Below are 22208 nucleotides of genomic sequence, written 5' to 3' on the forward strand. Positions count from 1 at the left end.
TGCTAAATAATGGCAAACTCTAGGGTTGAAATTACACATGAAAAGGTTAAACAGTCCCCACATTAAAATTGCCTTGATTCAAATCTTCCTGGGGCAGCTCTCTAAGACAAGACCCGAAATCCTGTAATAGATCCAGAGCTTTGGTCCTAAATAGGCCTTGAGATTGTGAAGAATCCCACCTTTACAACCTTCTGAGGCCCAACAGGTTCTGGGCACAAAACCATATACTTATTCATATTCAGTGTCAGAATATGCACAAGCTTGTCTTTCCCCAAGCAATCCATGAAATAAAGAGATTCAGACTGGTTTATGCTTCATTCTAGTTTATTACAGGAAATAAATATTAACATCTCTTGGTAATCTCTTTACTGTCTAGACCCAAGTTATAAACCAACAAAAACATTAACCATACTGCAACTGGGCAATCTTACATTAACTTATCTCTGCAAAATTAAAGAAAATTGGCTCGGCTAAACTAAGTTCTTGTGAATCTGACTAGCTGAAAAGAGTAATTATGAAAATCTGGATCTGCTTCTGTACTTCCTGTAAACTGTTGGCACGTGTCCCAAGTCAAGCATGTTATTTTGTTACTTCACCCTCCTAGCTGTCTTTTTAAATAGTTGTGAACACAGGTTAAGAAGAATAATCCAATGTATCTTCTGGAACAGAAATGTTCATCTTAAACTCGCACGAAAAAGTCTATCTGTCATTTCTCTGAGTAACCTAATTAAGCACAAGGCCAATGTAGAAGCCTGAGTTCAGTTCCATTTAAAACACCCCGACAAAAGAAATACTTTTTTTAATTGGATGGTGTGCATAAACATTATACTCCATAGATAGCAAAAATATCTTTTATTTATAATTTACATTTCCACAAATGAAAAAATGTACATTTTTTCTTACATATACAGTCTATTCCTGTTAAATTTGTACGCCATCTACAGAACTTTCACACAATAGACACCTGACACTGTGCAGGCAATAAGAAATTCAAGTACAAATACAAAAATGTATTTATTAACCAAATAAGCAGCTGGGGCCCTGCCCCAGGTGAACACTTTATTCATATAAAAATTATTTGCCTTCTACAGTCAGCTAGAACACAGTAGCTCTTTCTCTGTAATAAAAAAAAATCACACAGTTTGTTTAAGCTGACTCCACCTTTTCAGGTTCTGTTTTAATTTCGACAGATGCAGGCAGGCCCCCTTCCATGCATTCCTCAGGCTTTTCCTCAGGCTCTTCTTTGATTTTGGGACTGTTACAGGAATCCTGTACTTCTTGCTTGACAATACTCAACATAATATTTAGTGGGTTTTCTGCAGGTGTCTTGCTAGGAGATGGTGTTGAATCAAATGATGAGGTCTGTAAATCAAAATTACCATGTACAGGAATGTCACCATTAAATTACTTGACTGCATGTTTAAAGACATGTTTGCAGTGCGCAAATTTAAAACACTGCTTTCACAATCTGTATATCATCTGCAATGACCTACAACTTGCAAAATAAAATACCTTTGCCTTGTTGCAATTCTAGGAATTTCAACTTGCATTTGTATTTTAAAAAAGGTTTCATAAATCTCACTGCTTCACAGATTAAATTTGGCTCAGCCAAAGAACAGAAATCCACAAGCATACATTGCTATTGAACATCCATGGTTTTTAAATCACCAGAGTGAATCTAAGTGGAAGAGCTGCTTCATACTTTCCTCAATTAGGAGTAAATTTCTGAAGGGAAAGACTACTGAAGAGCCAGGACTAACTCTGCCTGCCCAATGAGGGTTGCAGCAAACTAGTGATCCCCGCCAAGACATTTATAGCATGGATGTAGAAGCGAACTGTACGGAAGACAAGGACGCGCTTACCTTTTGATAATCTTCATAGCATGAGGGATGGTAGATCTAGAGAGGGAAGAAAACCAACCTTAGTCTCCACATATTTAAAAAGCTACACTAGAGTGCATTACAAAGCCATGATATTTATTTCATCAAATCACACATTTCACTAACATTTTTGATCAGACTTCCCTAGATTTCTTCAGCACTACTGTAAATCTTGATCCCCTTTTACTCATTGCGCCCGTGGCAATGTAAACATTCGGCCACAAAAGCAGACTGACAAAGCAGCCAAGGAGTCAACAGGAAAGAGCATTTCCAAGGTCACCACCCTTTCAAAATCATAAAAGCCATGAGTTTACCACCACAGCCAGTGCTTCCTGTGTGTTGCTACATCAAAAAAATACATTCAATATTACCTTTTCATCTACACGAATGGCATTTTTTAGGTGCCACTCCTCCTCTTCCTCATCCCAGTATTGCTCAAATTGCTCTTGGCAGATTTCACAGCTCTGAAAAATAGAAAAGTAGTTAGAGGGCTCTGTTTACATTTGCAGTGTTCTTGTGTTTTTAGATCATTACTAAGATCATTAGGAATCTTATTTTGTCAGACTGCAAAAATGATGGGTACAGGACAACTACAGCAATTCTGCACCTTGCTATTATCACCAACGTATGCAGAATGTAAAATTCATTTCATTAATATGGCAATCCTATGTGGTTTGCCCACAGTGCATGCAAGTATCCAAACAGGAGGCAAGGTGCAGTGGAGAAAATTGTCTTGTCTCCTGTATATCAAGATGGATGCTTTTGGCCGTCTAGATGAAATCCTGTGCAGGGCCGTGAGGAAGGAGGAGGCTGGAGCATTTGGATATGACATAAGCTGCTAACCCCAAGCTTCTCCCCTCCCCATCAACACGACATTCCCTTTGGCCATCCAGCGGCAAAGGGAGGGGCGGACTGGGGCCTCCACATTCAGAGCTCCATGGCTGAAGGACCTCAGAACTGGCATTTCCCCATCCCCCGAGACAAAGCTAGCAGGCCAAAGGATGATACGTGGAGGGCACAAAGCTATGCATATAGAACTACAACTCCCAGCATGCTCCACCCTTCCCTAGACAATACTAGAAACTGTAGTTCTGTCCATACATGCAAATAATATGCCCTAAATTACACTAACACATAGTAGATATGCTTTTAAATTACAGCTACAACCAAATTCTTGGCATATTGAATTCTTACTGAACTCCCAAATGGACAGGGAGATGGGATTTCCTTAAATAGAATTTTCTTTCCAACAAAACATGGGAAAAAATCCCATGTTTGGTGGATTCATACTCAGTCTATAGATCCTTGTTGTCTTTTCTTACCATAAATACATATCTACAAAAGCCAGCTGTGTACGGACCAGTAGGTATTTTGTACCAGACACATGTAAAATATGTTTAAACAATTCATCCATTACAGATAGAAGCAAAGAAGAAGAACAAAAGCAAGGATTTTTGCATAAATAGACCATTCTTACACATAAGCTGCAGCCAGGTAGGAGAGCAATAGTTACCTCATCTACTCCAGCTGGGCCTGCAGGGACACTCTGAAACTCTTTTTCTTTAGCAGCTTCTTGTGTTTTTAACACAACTTCTTCATGCACTTTTTCAAAGAACTGACTCTTTGCACGCTCCTCCAAATCAGCTATTTCTTCAAACTCTATCCAGTCCTAATGAAAAACACAAATTTCAAAACATTTTCTTTGACCTGTTCCCCAAGCGTTAAAGTAGACAAGTTCCCATTACAGTGAAGCAGGAATGCCCCCGTTCCACACCTGTTTCTTAGGAACTGGATCAAACCGAAGCGTGCATGACCTTAGGACACTGTTTTATACTGGTCCATCCAGCCCTAGGTTGCCAGCACTGACTGGCAGCAGGCTCCCAGGGTTTTAGAGGCAGAAATTTTACAGCCCCATCTGGAGATGCCTGGGACTGAATCTAGACCTTCCTATGCAAGGCATGGCAGTCGACACTGAGATATGGCCTCTCCCTGAAGAAGTAAGGATGCAGGGCTTCTGAAGATGATACACTGCTGAAAAAACAGATCCCTGACCCTGTATCACTTTTGAATCACCACAGAACTACAACCAGCAATAACTTTACAATCATGGCTGTAAACATATCAGAAATGACACACCAGTGCCAGAATCCACCACTCATATTTTTGCTAAAACAATTCTAAATGTTAAGGTCTACCTATGGCAGAGTACCTACAAACACTTTCAGTTCTCACACACAGGATTTTTCTTCAACCTGCTAGTTGAATAAATGTTTGAAGTCACACACAAACATTTCTACTCCCCACCCCCTTTTTTGTGTAATCGACTATTGCAAGTGCAAAGAGGTTTTTGAAAACGCAGTTTCAAGTACTTCTCTGATACAGACACTGTGACCACCAGAGGGCACTCCTGTGCCAACAGATTACAAATGGATCACACTACTGGGGATGCAGGACAAACAAAACACATGTTCTTTTAAAATAGGCCCTTTGAAGTATATAGCTTTAGAAATGTGCATTTTTAAGAGCATGGACCACACTTTAAAAATGCACATGGTCATGGTTTAGCTAATGCAGGAAAAGTGCACACTTCTGGAAAAGGCACATTCCCAGTTTGAATTACCAGAAAAACACCATTGCAAACAGGAAGAGGAGTGAGCTTTGAAGTTACTTTCTCCCATCTCCACTCCCAAAATGGCTTATTTGGCGTAAACTGGCAGAAGTATGTTGAGTCCAGCAGACTGGCAGCCAAATATCTAATAAGGAACAGAAAGCAGATGGCTTCAAGAGTCCAACAGGAGGGCTATAAATGTGTAGAAGCAACAATTTACCAGGAATGTTATGAGAAGCCATCATCCAACATGGAACTCTGCACCTTCAGACAGTTAAGCCTTCAAAAGGAGTCAGGTAATTTTAATTCAAACTAGCTTGGAAGCCTCAAGCTGCTTTAGGCATGCATTCAACCCAGTATCTTTTTGCTTCGGTTACCAGTTTCCCAATCCTTTGGAATATGACAGGCAATACATTTAATAACAGTTCTCTGTGTCCTGACATGAAGACTGATTGATCACTTACCGTTAAACTGTAGTACCATCTTCTATGGGTTACTTTCCTGCTCACATCCTTTTCTGTACGATTTTGGCGATAGTGCCAGTCCAAGTGATCGGCATATACATCTGTCTGTGAAGTTGTGAACCTCATTCCACAAGAGTAGCACTGAATGCCAGTATAGAGTCTGTTTATAACACTATCATAACGCCTGAAAACAAATCAGAAACCTTTTAGCAGCTGGCTCATGTCAACTATTTTGGGAAGAAAAAGCTAAGCAAATTTTAAAGAACTCCAGGTTGTGCACGGAAGACCACACTAGTTTTCAAGCTGGAAGATGGCTAACAAGAGTATCAAACACAGATGACCCAAAACAACTTGCTCTAGAGCTTTACTCTAAAGAGAAAAATGTGGAGTATGTCTTTCTCATCCAAGGACTAGAACAGCGATGGGGAACATGGGGCCTTCACGATGTTCTTAGGACTGCTGTCTCCAGCTGGTATTGCCAATGATCAGGATGACAGGAGTTTGAGCCAAACAACATGTAGGAGGCCACAGGACTTCCACCCCTGGATTAGAGGACCAGGCTGTGGAAGGAAAGATGGGATGGGTGGAAAGAAGGGGGTTCAGACACTGAAAGAAGAGAAATGGAACAGGGCTGCATGGCAAACGCCTGGCAGGGACTTGCAGGTCAGCACTCCCATCAAACTATATGAAAGTCAGGCAAGTATAAAGGATCAAGGCACAGCTGTACCTCCTTAAAGAGGCCCAGTGTAAGCTTTGTGACATTTCTATCCAGAATACTGTACATGGTTAATGCATAATTCTAATACTTTCTTACAGCCCCATTGGGATTAATACACATAAATATAGCACTTTCCTGCCCTTGAAACAGGAGCTTCCTGTCCTTCCACATTAAATTCATGTTTCTTTCAATCCAATATTACTGTATTGTTTTCTTAAGCAAAAATGTCATGACTAATTGCACTGGGGGTTTCTGTCTCTAAACAAATATACATACTGTTTCAGTTCTTCAATCACAAAGTTAGTTAAGTCTGGGACATCTTGATCCTCATTCTGGTCTTGATCCTCCTCCTCCTCCTCCGGGGTTGGCTGAGTAGAAACTTCATTTACTTCTAAAAAAAATGAGGTAAGTTGTCAAGTAATTGTACAACTTATCTAGAAACTTCTGAATTTAAAAAAGGTTCAAGAATATTTTAATTGTTGTAAAGTTTTTTTATTCACTCCAACTTCATCCCTTGACTTTAAAAATAAAAAATACAAATTTACAATCTGTCAAATTCTGCCCAGCAAAAAGTCATTCCTGCTAATTTTGATCGGTGCCTACTATTAAGTCCATTCATCTCTACAAAATTCTTAGATCAAAATATATGGGACTCTGTATCTAAATTTGTGTTATAACTAGCCTTACCATTAAAAAAATCAATATACAGGGCCAGTTCACACAATGAAACAAGCCATGGACAAAATAAGTCATGTGGCTTGCTTTACCATGCCACAGCTTTCAGGATAATTTCCTTAATTACTGTTCCTGGGTAAAGCTGGATGTATCATCCAAACCTTGTTCGAAGGAGAAACAACTGGCTTGTTTGAGGAGGAAATAACCATGCAATAGTCCATGGGTTATCTGTGGGGTGCTTCTCCCTTAAACAAGCCACACCACCTGCTTTCCAATGACACAAGGCGACAGATCTGGGAAAACAGGTAGGGAAATGACACCCAGCATGCCCCAGGAGTTCAGGTCAGTGAATAAAATGGTACTGCTTACGTGCTGGAGTTGAATCAGGCTGTAAAACTTTGAGTATTCCTGTGGAAAGCAGTTTTGAGTACAATTCATTGACATCCAGTTGCCCAAGATGATTATCAGGGTAGGAAAGAGGAACATTTCCTAAAACACCAATAAAGAAGTTAGTGATGCACTTCCCCAGAATGCTTAATGTAGTTTGTAACTAACTGGTTAGGTTTAGACATAATCGTCTGATCAACAGTCAAACCTTTTACAAGACATTCTTTTCTCACCAGTGGAATTCCAAATGTCACTTTGAAATGTTATTGCCATTCCTTCCCCTCTCAGCATTGTAACCTGACTATATTTGATGACCTTTTGGGTTCTGACAGCATTCAAATTCGATCACACATGCCTGAATTCTGCCCCGATCTGGTCCTGACCCAATGCACACTGCACAACCACTTCTCTGTCTCTAGCTTCATAGCACCATTTGCACCTTTAACTACCAGTAAAAGGTGGTTAAACTCCCTCAAACTCAAATCATTTTCTCTCTCTCCAGGGCTCTCTCCTCCTCCTCCTCCCTTTCAAATTTCACACCATCTGCCTACTTATCTCCACTACCTCCAAAACCAGCAGTTTCACAGGCAGCAAATCACAGCTCTTGCTGCTTTAAGAGGCCACAATCCAGAGCAACTTCAGAGACACTCTAAAATGCCTGTCCCCAGCAGTAGCTCGCACAATTATTTCCTTGTGTTTCGTACTGTAAACTCTTCCAAGTTTTATATAGAGTATGAGGAAATGTTTCAGAGCCACAAGTCTGAAGTCCCAACAGGTATGCAACAGAAATGCAGCTACAGTTTCCAAACTGGGTTCAAGACTGTGAGAGCTGAGTTTTGTTTTCCATGTCCACCTGCCCGCTCTGTCCTCTGTCCTCCCTCATTTAGTATTTGCACCAACTGTATGCGGGATCTACAAATAAGCTTGGTCCCAGTGCCCTTTTCATAAATGCCAAGGGAGGAACTTAAAATGAAGCATTATCAGACATTCCACTGGGCCTGAAATATGAACAGGCACTCTGATATCAAGGCCTGTGAAAAAACTGGAATTTCAGTAAAGAACAAAGTAATTTACTTACCAGGTTGACTCTGAACAAAACTTCCAGGATTTCGTGCATGGACTGGTAAGAGTGGTTGTCCTTGAATATAAGATACAGGCTGACCTGATGCTATTGACATAACAGGACCCTGTCAAGAGAAAGTTGTTGTTTTAACCTGAATCTACTGTTATGTAGATGCTACACTATGTTGCTTTGTTCCAAATATATCAGCTGTAATCTACATTCTCCTACAAGCACAGGAGAAAACCAGTAACACAAGTGGAATGATGTATCAGTTAATCTATGTATAAAATATTAAAAGTCTAGAAATCAAAAAATCAGTATTAGAACAATTCATTTCCCGCCAGATGAACCAACAATATTAGCTAAGGAACAGATATATAAAATATTCTAAATTAAAATGTGATATCATTATCTTTTTCTCACATGCCAAATGATATGGATGTGGCAACCTTCACACTTGAGCCTATGATGCAAGAACTACACCAGTTTCACCAATTCTGTCTCAGTTGCATAATAACTAAGGTACCATTCTAAAACTATTTAGAAAGAAAACAGTCCGACAACTCCAAGCAATTCTCCAGGCAATCTGCTAGGAATTTTAGGACTTTTTCCATATATGAATACACACTAAAATAATGTAAAAATGGTAATAGGCTAAAAATGTCTTCAGTATCAGGATTTTGTTAGCCGATTATTTGGATAACAAATATTTATCTTCAAGGTCAGGGTTTTATTTCATACTATAATCAAGATGGTTGAGTCTGTCTCTGCAATTGTCAAAATTTTTCATGATACTGTGATGCAGGTACAACAAATGTGCACCACGCACAAAACATAGCTTTTCTACATCAGTCTGCTCCATTGAAATGCCTAGACACACTTAAATGTAGCAAAAGATTTCATGTACAATTATGTACATTTTGTGGATTTTTTTAAAGAAACAGTAGGCAGCTACTGAGGATGCGGCAGAAATAAGCATGCATTTATCCATCATCAAAACTGTAATTTGGCAAAATGCTTACCTGCTGTGGTGGCTGAACATTTCCCAAGGTCATGCTACTGAAATTTCCATACTGGGGGCCCTGAAGATTCTTGTCATCATAAAAAGGCGGTCCAGGAGCCCTGTTAAGGGTATTAGCGAAGGCCTGTGCTCCAGAAACAGGTGGCCCATTGAAGCTCGGTCCTTGAGGATTATCGAAGATTTGCTCAGGTCTCTGAAACTGCATTCCTTGCGATGGCCCATTATATGGCGGCTGGTTGGGAGGTTCATTGTAAGGGCCAGTCTGTCCATAAGGCGGTGTTTCAAGTCTTGAGGCAGGATGATTAGCTACATTTTCAATTCTTGGACCAAGAGGGATATCAAAGCGTGCTGTCTGCTGGTGTTGAGGATCGTCAAACCGTTGAGGCATTGATGTATCAAATCGTGGTTGCACCTGACCTGGTGGCCCTTCGAACCTAGGGGGCGTCTGCTGAGCAGGACCCATTTCACATCTTGGACCAGGCTGTACATGTAATCCATCTAATCTTTGCAAATGTGACGGCTGGCCATCAAATCTTGACTGACTGCCATCAAACCTTGGGCCTGCTTGGTTAATAGACCCTTCAAACCTCATCCCACCTCCAGACTGGACTGAAGGTCCCTCAAACCTGGGCCCAATTCCTGGTTGTCCAAGTGGTCCCACAGGCTGACTATGAGGCCCATCAAATCTGGGTCCAACCCCTGGTTGGCCATGTGACCCCATAGGTTGGCCATGAGGCCCCTCAAACCTCAGACCACTAGCTGGCTGTCCATGTGCACCCATAGGCTGCCCGTGTGGTGCTTCAAACCGCAAATTACCCCCTGGTTGGCCAAGAGGCCCCATTGGCTGTAAATGTGGCCCTTCAAACCGCAGACCAGACCCTGGTTGCCCATGAGGTCCCATTGGTTGCCCATGGGGACCCTCAAACCTCATTCCACCTCCTGGAGGACCATGAGGTCCCACAGAACGGTCAAGAGGCCCTTCAAGCCTTATCCCACTTGAAGGCTGGCCATGTGGACCTTCAAACCTCATTGCACCTGAAGGCTGGCCATCAAACCTCAAGTTACCCGAAGGCTGATCGTGCGGTCCCTCAAACCTCATTCCAGCAGATGGTTTACCATGTGGGCCATCAAACCGAATCCCAGAGGATGGATGACCATGAGGTCCCTCAAACCTCATCCCACCTGAGGGCTGACCATGGGTCCCTTCAAATCTCATGATGGCCATAGACTGGCCTGCAGGCCCATCAAACCTCAAAGCTCCACCTGGCTGTCCCATAGGACCTTCAAATCGTATAGCAGTCCCTGCACCAACTTGCCCTGAGGGTCCTTCAAACCTCAAGGAACCACCACCCATTTGTGCTGGTGGCCCATCAAACAGCAAAGAACCTTTTCCACCAGATTGTCCTGGGGGCCCGTCAAACTGAGAAGTTGGCTGGCCTAGAGAACCCTCAAACCTTAAATTAGATTGTGCTTGTGGTCCTTCAATTCTAGAATTTGTATTAGCTGGCCCTTCAAAATGCGTTGTTTGTCCATCTCCACCAGCCCTTGCGCCAGGGTGTCTAGGAGAGCCCTCAAAATGAGATCTTTCTTCCATCAATGAACTAAACCTTTGCTTTCCATCAGTAACCCCAAATCGTGATCCTGGCCCATCAGTAAATTGTTTCTCTGTATCTTCGTATCTTGATCTCTTGTAGTGGTCACTGAATGGGGATCTCTGCTCCTCTCGGATACCTTAAAAAAAATATTATAGACTAAGTGAAGTTTACTTATCACCAACCCTATCATATGAAGCACGTTTATACCAGTCTGAAAAGTACTTCCTCCAGTTTATCCAATTTGTGAACTCCAACATGTTCAATTTCAGTATGCTTCTGCACACTTGACCGAGGAAATATTTAAAGCCAATTAACACTTCTTAATTATAATACAAAAATAGCAGTATTTTCCCCAAAATTTCTTGTACCTTTTGAAGAATTCGGTTCTTCATGTCTTCTCCGGCCATCGTGTGCTGAATTATCAGAGTATGGTCTGCTACCACCAACAGGGGAATGTCGCTTTGATCTTTCACCAAACTGGCCTGCACACTTTTTTGTTTGCTCACAGTCTTTTCCAGAAAGAAATGCATCATTTAAATGATAATCCAAAATTTCTTCAGCATCCATCAGGTTGTGTCTGGGAAACGAACGCTGAACTTGTGTTCTTCTTAGTGTAGCTTTATGTTCATGATATATTAACTCTGATTCAGACAATAGGGGCTTCTTTTTTGAAATTCCCTTTTCACCTGTGGGACTATCCCACACATTGCACCTGTGCTTTCCTTCCTGATACTGGAATAGCTGTCGAATCTGATGAACCAGAACAAGAAAATCATCTTGTGTTATTTCTCCAGATGCCAAGCGATCACTTGCCTGCGAGAAGAGAAAATGTTAACAGTTAATTTGAAAGGCCTTTAAGGGGGAGAAAAAGCCATAAACCAAAAAGAGGTTAACATTTTACCTTCTTGAGCAGCTCTCCCTTGTTTGCCAAGGTCAATTCTTTGGGAATCTGCAAATTAGCATCCACACTTAATCGATGTTGTTGCTTTGGTGTGCGAGGCGATGGCACTCCTTTACTAGTCGCCCATGTGTCTCTGTGCCTCTGATGAGGTGATTTACAAGGTCCTTGATGTTCTTCATTAAGTTGGGGACTGCAATCAACAGATAACACATGACTTTATGGTTTCCCTACATACAGGCAGTAAAAGTTTTAACTTTTGTTTCTGCATTTTAACAAAACACTGTGTCTATCACAGTGACCTTAGATCTGCAATTACTTGAGTAGAATGCAATTCACATGCAGTAACTTACTTTTTATTTTCTTCCCAACCAGACTTCCATCTTTTGCTTGATTTGGAACCTTGCCAGTTCTCCACATTTTCCTTTGGTTCCAAACTTGCTTTTGAAGGATGCTGATTCATTCCATCCTGTGTTCGGTCTTCATGAGTTTTCTTCAGCCTTCTAGAATCTCTCACTTCCTGTTTAAGACTTCGCTTATTAGAGCTTCTTTCATCCCGTATTCCTGGCCCAAAATCCTCTATGTGGGATTGCTTTGGCCCAGACTGTCGAGGCTTCCCAGTTTTAGGTCCAGAAGGAGAGAGACTTCTGAGCCTTCTTTTGGGTGACCTCCTTTCTCTTCGCTTTGGAGAATGGGAAGATGGGGATCGAGATCTAGGAGAGCGTGACCTTTTCCTAGTGCTTGACCTTCCTGGTTTTCCACCTGGTTTCTCTGACTCTTCAGTATTGGTATCTTGCTTTTGCACAACGCCATTAATTATTTTATTTCTCCCTCCAACTGATCTATGCTCTTCTTTGTCTTTTCTCTCCACGCTTCTTCTCTTTTCTTTTATATCTTCATCTTTGCCCTCTGGCTTCTCTAGAAGATGCTTTTTTAATCTGGGATCTCTCTTACTGATTTCAGTAACCCTGGTATTCTCACATTCTTGATTTCTAGTATCTTTAGCATGGAGCAGCTTGGTTTGCAAGGGAGATGGTGATTTTGATTTTGACTTTGCATCAAAATGATCAAACTCTTTCTTCTGCAACTTTTCGCTTTGTTTTTGTTTTTCCTGCTTTGACACATTTTGTTTCTCAGCCTGCAGGTTTTTGCTAGGCTTTGGATCAGGCTGACTGGCTGGATTCACTACAAAGTCTTTCCTGTGACTTTGATCTTTAGAATGAGAATGCTGACTTGATCTATTAAGACGAGGGTCCCTGTTTCCTGCTTTGACATCGTGGAGTGGCGACAGACGTTTTTTCTCAGGTGGCAGACAAACCTGATGGGAAGCTTTAAGAGGCATGTGAGGTGGTGGTGGAACGTGCGGTTTCAAAGATGCTTGCCCCAAGCTGGATCCACTTTGTTGAACACTAAGGGAAACTGCCTTAAAGGGGGTGAAATAAAAGTTATTTAGAATACAAGCACTTCAGCATTCCTAACATTTCACTTGCTTATGACAAATTAAGAAATATGAACTACATAAGGAAATGTCTTCCATTTGTATGTGGACAAATTATAAAGTTCCAAGGAGGAGGAGATGTAAGATAGATGTGTATAAGAAAAGAGATATGATGGTTAAAGATGTATAAAATCTTTCATTTTATTTTTAGGTCAGCCTTTTTTAGTATTGCTCTACAATATTGACCATCTATGTGAATGTCAAAACATGCACACTTTTTCAACATCAGGTGTTGGAAATTTATCAGTATTTCCATTTTTAGTCTAGTTTTCCAGTTAAATATACTGAAATAATATAAATTAAGTTTCTGTAGCCAACAAGGTATGGCTAACCATCCTGAGATGCCAGTAGATGAATGGTCTATAAAAGCCATCCATCCATCCATAAATAATCTATCTATCTATCTATCTATCTAGAAAACATTAGAATAAGGAAGTTCTGCAATCTGGTCTTTTGGAATAAATGCTGCTTGAATCTTATATAGATTGAACAAAAAATTCCAAGACCTGCTGTCAAAATATCAAGTATGACATCGCATGCACACACTTAAATTCAAGAATATAGAATTCATAAAACTCTCACCATGGAAGAGCCGGTTTGTTACATCAGTCCTGACAATTTATATCCTATGGAATCCCCCACCCCCCACACACAATCTGTGTAATTTCCAGTATTTACATTGGCAAGGTAGAAAATCTTAGTGCAATGGTCTAAACAAAAGCACTGGAGTATACTAAATTACAGCCGGTAGTGTAGAACTGGCTGTGTGATTTATGGATGAAGTGCAGCGCATAGCAAAAGTTGGCTCCATTATTGGCAAGATGAATCCACTTTGAATGCAAACTCAGAATAGTGCAGAAAAATCCATACCCACCTTCAACAAGCTAAGGGTATGAATACAAGGTATTATCTGTACCGATTAATCCAATGTAAGAAAAGGTATAATGTCTGTAGAAGTTCCACAAGTCTACTAACTGAAGTCAGTAGAAAGGGATTACCAGCACTGCACAGTTAAACACAGAACTCATTAGCTTGGTCAGGAAGTATCCATCCTGACATGCTACAGATACTGATCTATCCTACTCACCAGTTGTGCTTTAGTCTGCTCTAGTTCCAGTTCTAATTTTTTCTGTTGAAGTTCTAATAACTGCTTTTGTTTTGCCAGTAGCTGTTGTCGTATTATTTGTTCTTGAGTCAAATTCTTTTGCATTTCAGGAACAACTGGAGCAGAGGGCACAGCAGCGCAGGATACAGGAGAACACACCGTAGTGCTAGGTGCAGGAGGTTCTTCGGGCTACCAAGAAAATGGGAAAGAATGTGATTCTTTCTTATGGTGAGAAGTAGCTGTTAATTCAAAGCTGCATGTTCTACTGTTTCATTTACATTTTTTACTTTGCATATGAGCTAGAACTTATGATCGATATATTTTCAGGCACTTGATACCTTTTGTAAGAGTTTGCTTTTACCTTATTTACTAGAATATGACAACTAAGTACTAGCTTTAGGCTATAAGCATTGCCGTTTAAACATCATCCTCAAAGTATGCCAAGGCCAAAAGTGTGTCACAAAGTGAGATAAACACAGTTTAAACCACAGTAGTTGCAGCAACTTACCGATTTATTTAAAAACTTAGGATTCACATGGATGCTAGAAGTATTCACATTAGGGGGTAGCGGCTTAATTGGCCAAGCAGGGTCTACTGAATTCACCCGGACATCGAGAGCATACAGTTTCTTCAAAGGGAAAATTTCATCCCATGTGGAACGCAACTTAAATAAACTTTTCCTAGTATTTTCATCCACCTAAGAACAACAGAACAATTCTATGGCTTGTTAAGTTTATATAACACAAATTTATGCTTCGTACTACAATTCAGTATCAGAGAAACTGTACTTTGTGATTGTACTCTTTCTCATATATGTACATTAAGTTCCATTGAAATAAATCAACAGAACCCAAGCACACATAGCTAAATAATGTAATACAACTGGCAAATGCAGTGATTTGCAGGATGCACTATAAACATCTAAACACAGTAATACTTGCATTAGATTATAAAGATACAGGTACAATACCCATTTCATTTCTAAAATACATTGGCTGCCAGATAATCCCAACTGGAACCTCAAACAGTTCACAAAAAAACTTAAGATCACAATATTAATTGATGTTTCATTTCCTCAGTTTTTTTAATATTACCTCTCTCATACCTGGTGAGGAAGAAATCCAGTATAAGTGATACACAGCCATGGCCTTTTTACTCAAATCAAGGAGTAAATATACAATGGACCAGGCTGTGAACAACTGCCATAAGATAGTCAGAAATTAAATGTTATTTCTTGTTCAGTCAAAACCAAGGACATGGCTTTAAGCTGGCACATCTGGTGTTCATACAAGGATTGCCCAGCAAGGTTTGTCCAACAAATGACTTGATCCAGATTGTCATGCTTAGTGTAGACAGACTCTTTCGATGTACCTACCCTAAGCATGAGTAAGTTTGGTTCTAACCCTGCAATTTTAATATTAAAGAAAACTCGGTAAAAGGATACACATTTATTCAATCGCTTCAGTATTTAAATAATTTAAGTACTCAACATTTTGATTCAATGGCACTTAGGCACCCTAATAAACTCAAGTTACTTTCCCTCATTCCCTCCAAAGCATATCTGCCATTCAAAGAATTTATAAAGGGAAGTTAAATCTTCATTTCACTGTTTTTTAAAACTCTGGTGGAATTCTGCTGTTGCTAGAATAAAAGCAGAATAAGGTTTGAAGGAGCCAGTAAACCTATCAGGTACAACCCATAATCAATTACTCTAATTTAAATAAAAAAACATGAACAAAGAGTACAGAACTGAAAAGGCTGGGAGACAAAAGGTCTCAATGATCAAACTAACTTTTACAGATCTAAGTAGGCTCCATTTAAGTCGCCAAAGTCTGCATATTCCTCTGCTAAAATTGACTGAAATCCAAAGCTTATTAACAGGTAGAGAAAAATAAGCAAACACACGCTTGATCATCAATTCCTCTGGAAGAATAAAAAATACATGCTGAAAGTACAGTGAGCTGCACTCTTAAAGAATGTAGCCAAACAAGTGTTTGCGTTCACTGATGTGACTCAGAAGCACATTGCAATGAATGGCAAAAGATAGAATTGTGCTTCGTTTATCCAATTTTCTAATTTTTATTTATTTTAATACAAGTCTTCTCACATTAGCTATGCCCTACATGTTACATGCTAAGGACCAGGTCACATTCTGATACTTGCTTTCTGAGTATCAGTTGTGTGTGAATACAAAAGCCCAAATATGTAGTTCTATTACTTTCTTTACACTTAGTGCCCAAGAAAACCCAAGACTGAGTGACAAGTATTTATTCATACAACAACAAATCTGAAACATTTACGAAAGCACATCAATATGTACCTTTTCAAAAACATTAACAAATGTTGCAACTAGGTTTTTAGTAAATGCATCAAGATATTCTCTTCCAACGTTCTTGACAATGGAGTCCATAAGGTACATAACAGGAAGTTTCTCATTAGAAGGAGCCTGGAGTAATAAGAAGAAAACTGAGACATTTAGTTATAACAAAAACATTTTGATTTCTCTCTCAATTAAGGAGTTACCATTCCCAGAATCACCATACCCATTTGTAACCATTTTGAACTAAAGAATGATTCACATAATTTGAGAAGCTGACTAGCTCAACACAAACAGCAAAAACCCAAAGATCAGCTTTGCTATTATCTGGTGGATTGTGTTTTCCTCTAACAGAAAGGGATATTCACTTTTTCTGGCAGAAAGAAATGGCCCATGACACAAAATTACTGTTAGGGGTGTCCAACACAGCCACTTTATATTCTTAGAATATAATTTGAGGGAACAAGTTTCTGCTGGAATCTCTAGAAAATGGGATGTGAGCCAAGAATTTCCATGTCCCATAAAATAAAAGTCAAAATGCTCAGTAGTAGAAGCGATGGTAAATAGCAGTATCTTTGAGTGAGCCACATTTTTTTAAAGTTACTTTGCTGCAATCCAGGCAAATGTCACCAACTCAGACCAGCTGAAGCAATCCCACAGACTTTCTCAAAGCCGTATGTAAGCCATACAACTGGAACAAAAAAAAAGGAGTACACATCCACAATGGTGTTATGTTGAACAGACACGACCAAAGACTGGCACGGAAGACAGTCTTCAAGGCTGGAAGCTCGTCAGTGACGAAGGAGCCAAGTCAGATTTTTTTCCGTCATACATAAGATGTGCCCCAAGTTCGTGCAGCGCAAACTGTTGTTGAAACTGAACTTCCAAAGAAAGTGGAAGCCTTCTTAGTTCCGTTCAAAATGCATGTTAATGTCTTGTCCATATCAGGAAGGGGCAGCAAGTTTCGAAAGAGCATCAACATGTACAAGGGACTGATGGGAACGATTATTAAATGAGTCTAACACAGGTTGTAGATTAACTGTCCTCCTTTTGCACAGGAGTGATTTAATTCCCACTTACCACCTAAAAATTCTAAACATCTAGTATTTACATGGTTTAATGCCTGAACAGGGTTTATAAGCAATCAACAGTCTGCTATCCAGACAAAGTATTATCCAATTGTCCTTGTAACTATTGACTTCCAAGTAAATTGAAATGAAATTTGCAGAAAGTCTGGTAACACAGACCTTTTAATGTGGATAAACCTGAACCAGCTTTGATTTTATCTTCAACCTAAAATGTGTGGGTTGGAGGCAGGGGTTGCCACACAAAAGATAATCAACCCATTAGACTTCCATCTTCTAAAATTTGCTTCAAAGGTATATTAGCAAATCTTCAACCAGGTAAAACTTTTACCAAATTGCATATAATGAAAAATGAAGAGCAGAGGGGAGTATACTTTTATATGAAAACAAAAAGCGCTCATGTAGGGTAAAGTATTAACTCCCTAACAGTTGGCAATGAAAGTAATTATACTAGACACAATTTGACAGTGTATAAACTGTCAGGAACCATTTTTACTTATCGTAATAGGAGTTGGTAAGTATTAAGGTACTTGTGGCACTTGTACCCTGCTTTTAAACCCCATGTGCGGTAGTTCTCACAGTCAAGTACAGCTGTCAGAAAAACACAGCTGACTATCAATATCTTTTTCCCAGAAACAGTCACTATTTTCCTCTTAATTTTAAGCAGTGGAACTGCTATTTCCAAGGATAAAAAAACGAACTTGTAATACACTCACAGATCTGTGAAAACTGTGTGTGAAATTTTGTGAAACAAGGGAGCAAGCCTACCACAGAATCTGTTTTTAGGGCATAGAAAGCAAACTGCAGCCTTAAATGAGTGGAATGCCACATTTGAGAACCAGGACTTAAGGCTACAGTGCTTAAATTAGCAAACTATTCCATTAATTTCTGAAAGGAAACACAATAGGGTATGTTGGGGGTACACCCCCCAAGTTGAGGAAAACCCAAGTTAGATTACCAAGCAGCCCCGTAAGGCGGGAAAGCAACACAAACCACCAAGAACCTGAAGGTAACTCCAACTCAAACTGATCTGTAGGGAAACCATGTCCAGAGTTCTCAACAGAATGCTTGCTGCACTCCTTCAAACATCATATGAGTGTTGAACATGTGTGGGTCTGTGTTTTTCTGTTAGACTTCCCAAACAGTTTTGAGCCTTCCTCATACCTTTGTTGCAAACCCAGGCCACAGAAAAATTTAACACTTTGGAAAGAGATTCTGCACTACACCCGGTAAATAAAAAGACAAATACATATTTCATACATTTTATTTACATTTTTGAATACCAATCACACATTTCAAAAATCATTTATTTAAAATGTAAGCAAACCACTCTGTTTTACACTAAATAGAAACTGTCCCCAGACAACACTTTCTTTCAAAAGTGGTTTTCAGAGAACTCAAATCTCTTCTTTCATCCTGGTCACTAATGACAACTAGGCAAATCTAATTAGAAGTACAACTTTCAGATAACTTTAAATACACTTAGGGGAAAACTATGGAGCCACCCCAAACCCAAACAACAGCACTGGAATTTATTTGTATTATGTACTTCCAGTCATTAACAGAAAGACTGAAAAGAGGAAAGTGTCTGGAGAATATACTGATGTTAACCAACCTGCATGATAAGCAGCCTTCCCCTATCCCACCTTCCATTTTTATTACCATTTAAAATCCCAGATTGAACTAACAAATAAAAAGCCCAAGATTCTGGAGGAAGCCAAGTGGGGTGGGTGAAGGGGAAGAAAAAGAGCAAGAAAGTGGAGGTGTTTAATGAAGTTATGCTACCCTTTTGCTATTTAAATAAGGATCAAATGTCACTGGAGTAAAGGTGTAATAACATGTATCACATGCAGCCCACTGAATTATGTAAAAAACGTCTGGACTGTATACAGTCTACCCTTTCTTTTTGCATCATGCGTGTTTCCGGCGCCATGTTGCAATTGTACATAGGCTGCTGCGGTTCCTACAGACAGGGTGGAACATTTACTTCCCTGCCTTAATGAATGGGCTGTTCTAACAAGAAGTGGATCATGCACACACAGACACACACTCCCTTCTAATCTGTCATGCCTCTATTTACGTGAAGCATTCCAAAAATATACTGATCCTCCTTCCCCCACAGAAATGAGTAACTGAAGAGAGAGAGAGACTTCTCACCCTTCATAACGAACAATCTTTCTAAGTCTTGCAAATCTAAACTTCTAAAATAACACACTGGAAAACATGATAAATCCATCCTTATTTATAATGCTTTTTGAATTTGGTCCACCTATTTAAAATAACAGATTACTAAATATTTTTGGTATAGTTTAATTAGAGACCCAAGCATGTTACTTCGGAGACAAGGACTGCAGGGCAAAGAACAGCCATTGCTGCACAGTCACTGCCAGGCCGCCATGTTGTGTCTCGTTTCTGCGAACTCCAAAACCCTGTCACAGTATCTTCCCAAAATAAGGGATGAGAAATCAGCTCCTCTCTTAAATTAGCTGTTTCTTTTTCGTGTTTTTCCAGTATCCTGTAACTGCACTGCCACAAAACAGCCAATCCACACACGTTTGCTATGGCCCCACATTTGTATCAATCCCCTCCCCCAAGCTACAGCTCAGACACCTAACCCTTTAACTAACCTCACTCACAGCCATCTCCTTATTTTGCCTTGAAATTCCCCTCCCCATTTAAATAGACTTCACCAATACTCATCTCTATGTCAAAAGCAGGGTCCCACCTCATCACCCCGCTGCTCCTACTACTTCCACACTATTATTTTGTTTACATTTATGCTCCCCACTGGGCCAATACTCCAGAACCCTTTGAGACCGACCATTTTCTCACAGTGCCAAGATCCTTTTCCTAACCCCTCCATGCCCTTCTCTAGTCACCTAACCCCCTCTGGGTCTGTAGCTCCCACCAACAGTCTCCCTCTGTTCCCAAAGTCATAGCTTACAATTTGCATGTGCTTTATGTGCCCTGACACGTGCGTGCGTGCGTGTGTGGGGGGGCTGTTCGTACTACATGCTCAACTACTGTAGCCCTTGGGTGGCTTTTGCTCGTGTCACTCCCCCTGACCTCACGCTGAGAGCTAGCTGGGCCAGCAGGACAGCGTGTTGCATGCGTGTGAACAGAAACGCGATCAGACATTTCCCCTTTCTTCTCGAGAGCTCCTGCTTTGAGACCTCAGTCCCCGCCACACCACGTCCCTTGGCCTTCGCTGCTCGCCCCTTTCTCCATCACCCCACCCGTCTGCCTGCCTGCCTCAGTTTCCCCGCCTCGCTATACAACTACGGACCCCCCCCCCCGCTGCTTCCCTCCGACCTTTCCCCCTCCCCCGCTCCACGATGGGCCTTCCTTTACCAGACTGCTTCGCCCTCATCCCTAACTCCCAGGACCCCCGCCGCTTCCCGCCCCCTCCCCAAACCTGGTCGGGCTTTCTGTTTCTGTCTCTCTCTCTCTCGCATTCACACACAAGGTGTCCTCCCCCCAACGCCCTAACCGTTTTTCCTCTCCCTATCTCAAAACAAAACGGATCAGAAATAAAAGCGGGAAGGGGGGGGGTTGGCCCTAGAGATGGGGAAGAAGTTTTGGGGGGAGGGGGTTAGATAGAGCGTATTCGGCGTGTATAAAAACCTTGGCGATTTGCGCCTCGATCAGCGAGACGATGTCCTTGGCGAAGGGCACGTTCTCCTCGGCCAGGATGGTCAGCATGTTGATGTGGGGCTTGCTGTTGAACGTCAGGTCCTCCAGCGATGACTGGTAGTCGCGGCACGCGTCCTCGCTGCCGCCGCCGCCGCTGGCGGAGGAGGAGGAGGAGGAAGAGGAGGAAGACCCCTCCGAGGCCGCCGTGCTGCCGCCGCCGCTGCCGCCGCCCGACATCCTCCCCCGCGGGGCTGACAGGCCGGGGGAAGACGGCCGACCCCCACCGAGAAGAGAAAGAAGGACGGACGGACAGACAGCCCTCTCCTCCTCCTCTTCCTCCCGCCGCCCCTGGCTGTCGCTGGAGCCGCGCCGCCGCCGCTATTCCCCGCCGCCTCTTCTAGCTCATCCTCCGCTTCACCGCTGGCCGCCGCCGCCTTCTCGCCTGGCCGGAGCCGCGTTGGCCGCCGCCGCCTCCCCGTCAAGCCGCACAGCCTCCCTCACAAAAACACGCACAAAATGGCGGCGACTCCTGCGGCTCGCGAACGCCTTCTTCCTCCGGCTCCAACCGCTGCGTCATATGAAATTGTTCGGGGGAGGGAGGGGGCGGGCGCTTCGGAAGCGCCTTTTGTTCGCTGGCTGCGCCGCCATTGGCCCGCGGCTCCCCGCGAGCCGCACCCTGATTGGGTTGCTTCCCCTCTCCCGCCTGCTCTGCCCCGTGTCGCGCTTGCGATTGGAGCCGCCGCTTTCAGCTCGTGGCTCGATGGTGCCTCCCTGTCCTCAGCGGTGATTGGCTGGTCCGGTAGGCCGATGGCTATTTTCTTTTATTTCTGATTCGCTACGGAGCTGCGGTCCCGCCTTTCCGTATCTCTTTTGAAGTTGGGTTGGACCTTGAGAATATAAATCTTGTAGTACTCTGACGTTAGGCGTAGTTTTTGCCCCCCCCTCACTTGGGGAAAGGCGTAGGGCGCGTTTTCTATTGGTCCGTTCGTTTGCTCAACTGTTGCTATGGAAATGCGGGCCTTTCGAGGCCTACCTGAAAGTCACAAGGGGTGGGTGGATCCACGCCATAAATTTCCTCACGGTAGTTTGGCTGCTGGAACGCGTTGTACCACACACGGGCCTAGTGGCCATGGTAGACATCAGTTAAAGCTCTGCTAATGCTGTTTAATCCAGCGCTGCACTCTGCAAATATATGCACGTTTAAAATACACCACTGAGTAACATTTGGCTGGACTTTTTGTCTTTTCCTCCCCCATGAAAA

At 41.8% G+C, this 22208-nt stretch overlaps 1 protein-coding gene across 2 annotated transcripts; it reads right to left on the reverse strand.

Moving 5' to 3' along the window:
• Positions 1 to 306: 306 nt before the first annotated feature.
• PCF11 (PCF11 cleavage and polyadenylation factor subunit) lies at positions 307 to 21519 on the reverse strand. Of its 2 annotated transcripts, none has more exons than XM_044441607.1 (16): positions 20939 to 21519; positions 16233 to 16358; positions 14421 to 14609; positions 13895 to 14101; positions 11663 to 12732; positions 11313 to 11502; positions 10780 to 11224; positions 8818 to 10547; positions 7811 to 7919; positions 6715 to 6834; positions 5947 to 6058; positions 4953 to 5136; positions 3394 to 3549; positions 2252 to 2344; positions 1863 to 1898; positions 307 to 1362 (listed from the first exon to the last, which is right to left on the reverse strand). In XM_044441607.1, the coding sequence occupies exons 1-16, from the start codon at positions 21182 to 21184 to the stop codon at positions 1147 to 1149; spliced, it is 5229 nt and encodes a 1742-aa protein (XP_044297542.1). In that variant the 5' UTR covers positions 21185 to 21519; the 3' UTR covers positions 307 to 1146. The 2 variants fall into 2 exon arrangements, with proteins under 2 accessions (XP_044297542.1, XP_044297541.1); XM_044441606.1 differs by having other exon boundaries at positions 5947 to 6061.
• Between the last annotated feature and the right edge of the window lie 689 nt (positions 21520 to 22208).

The sequence above is a fragment of the Varanus komodoensis genome, unplaced genomic scaffold, assembly GCF_004798865.1.
Source record: "Varanus komodoensis strain SLA01 unplaced genomic scaffold, ASM479886v1 scaffold4, whole genome shotgun sequence".
Taxonomy (NCBI): Eukaryota; Metazoa; Chordata; class Lepidosauria; order Squamata; family Varanidae; genus Varanus; species Varanus komodoensis.

What these genes read in the sequence shown, in the direction of transcription:
- PCF11 (XM_044441606.1), bottom strand. Translation starts at nt 21,184, where the DNA reads ATGTCGGGCGGCGGCAGCGGCGGCGGCAGCACGGCGGCCTCGGAGGGG. An exon ending in TTTTGTTCAGAGTCAACCTG is followed by an intron (nt 6,835 to 7,810) that starts GTAAGTAAATTA and finishes TTGGTGTTTTAG; the next exon opens with GAAATGTTCCTCTTTCCTAC. An exon ending in GTGATTGAAGAACTGAAACA is followed by an intron (nt 5,137 to 5,946) that starts GTATGTATATTT and finishes ATTTGTTTTCAG; the next exon opens with GCGTTATGATAGTGTTATAA.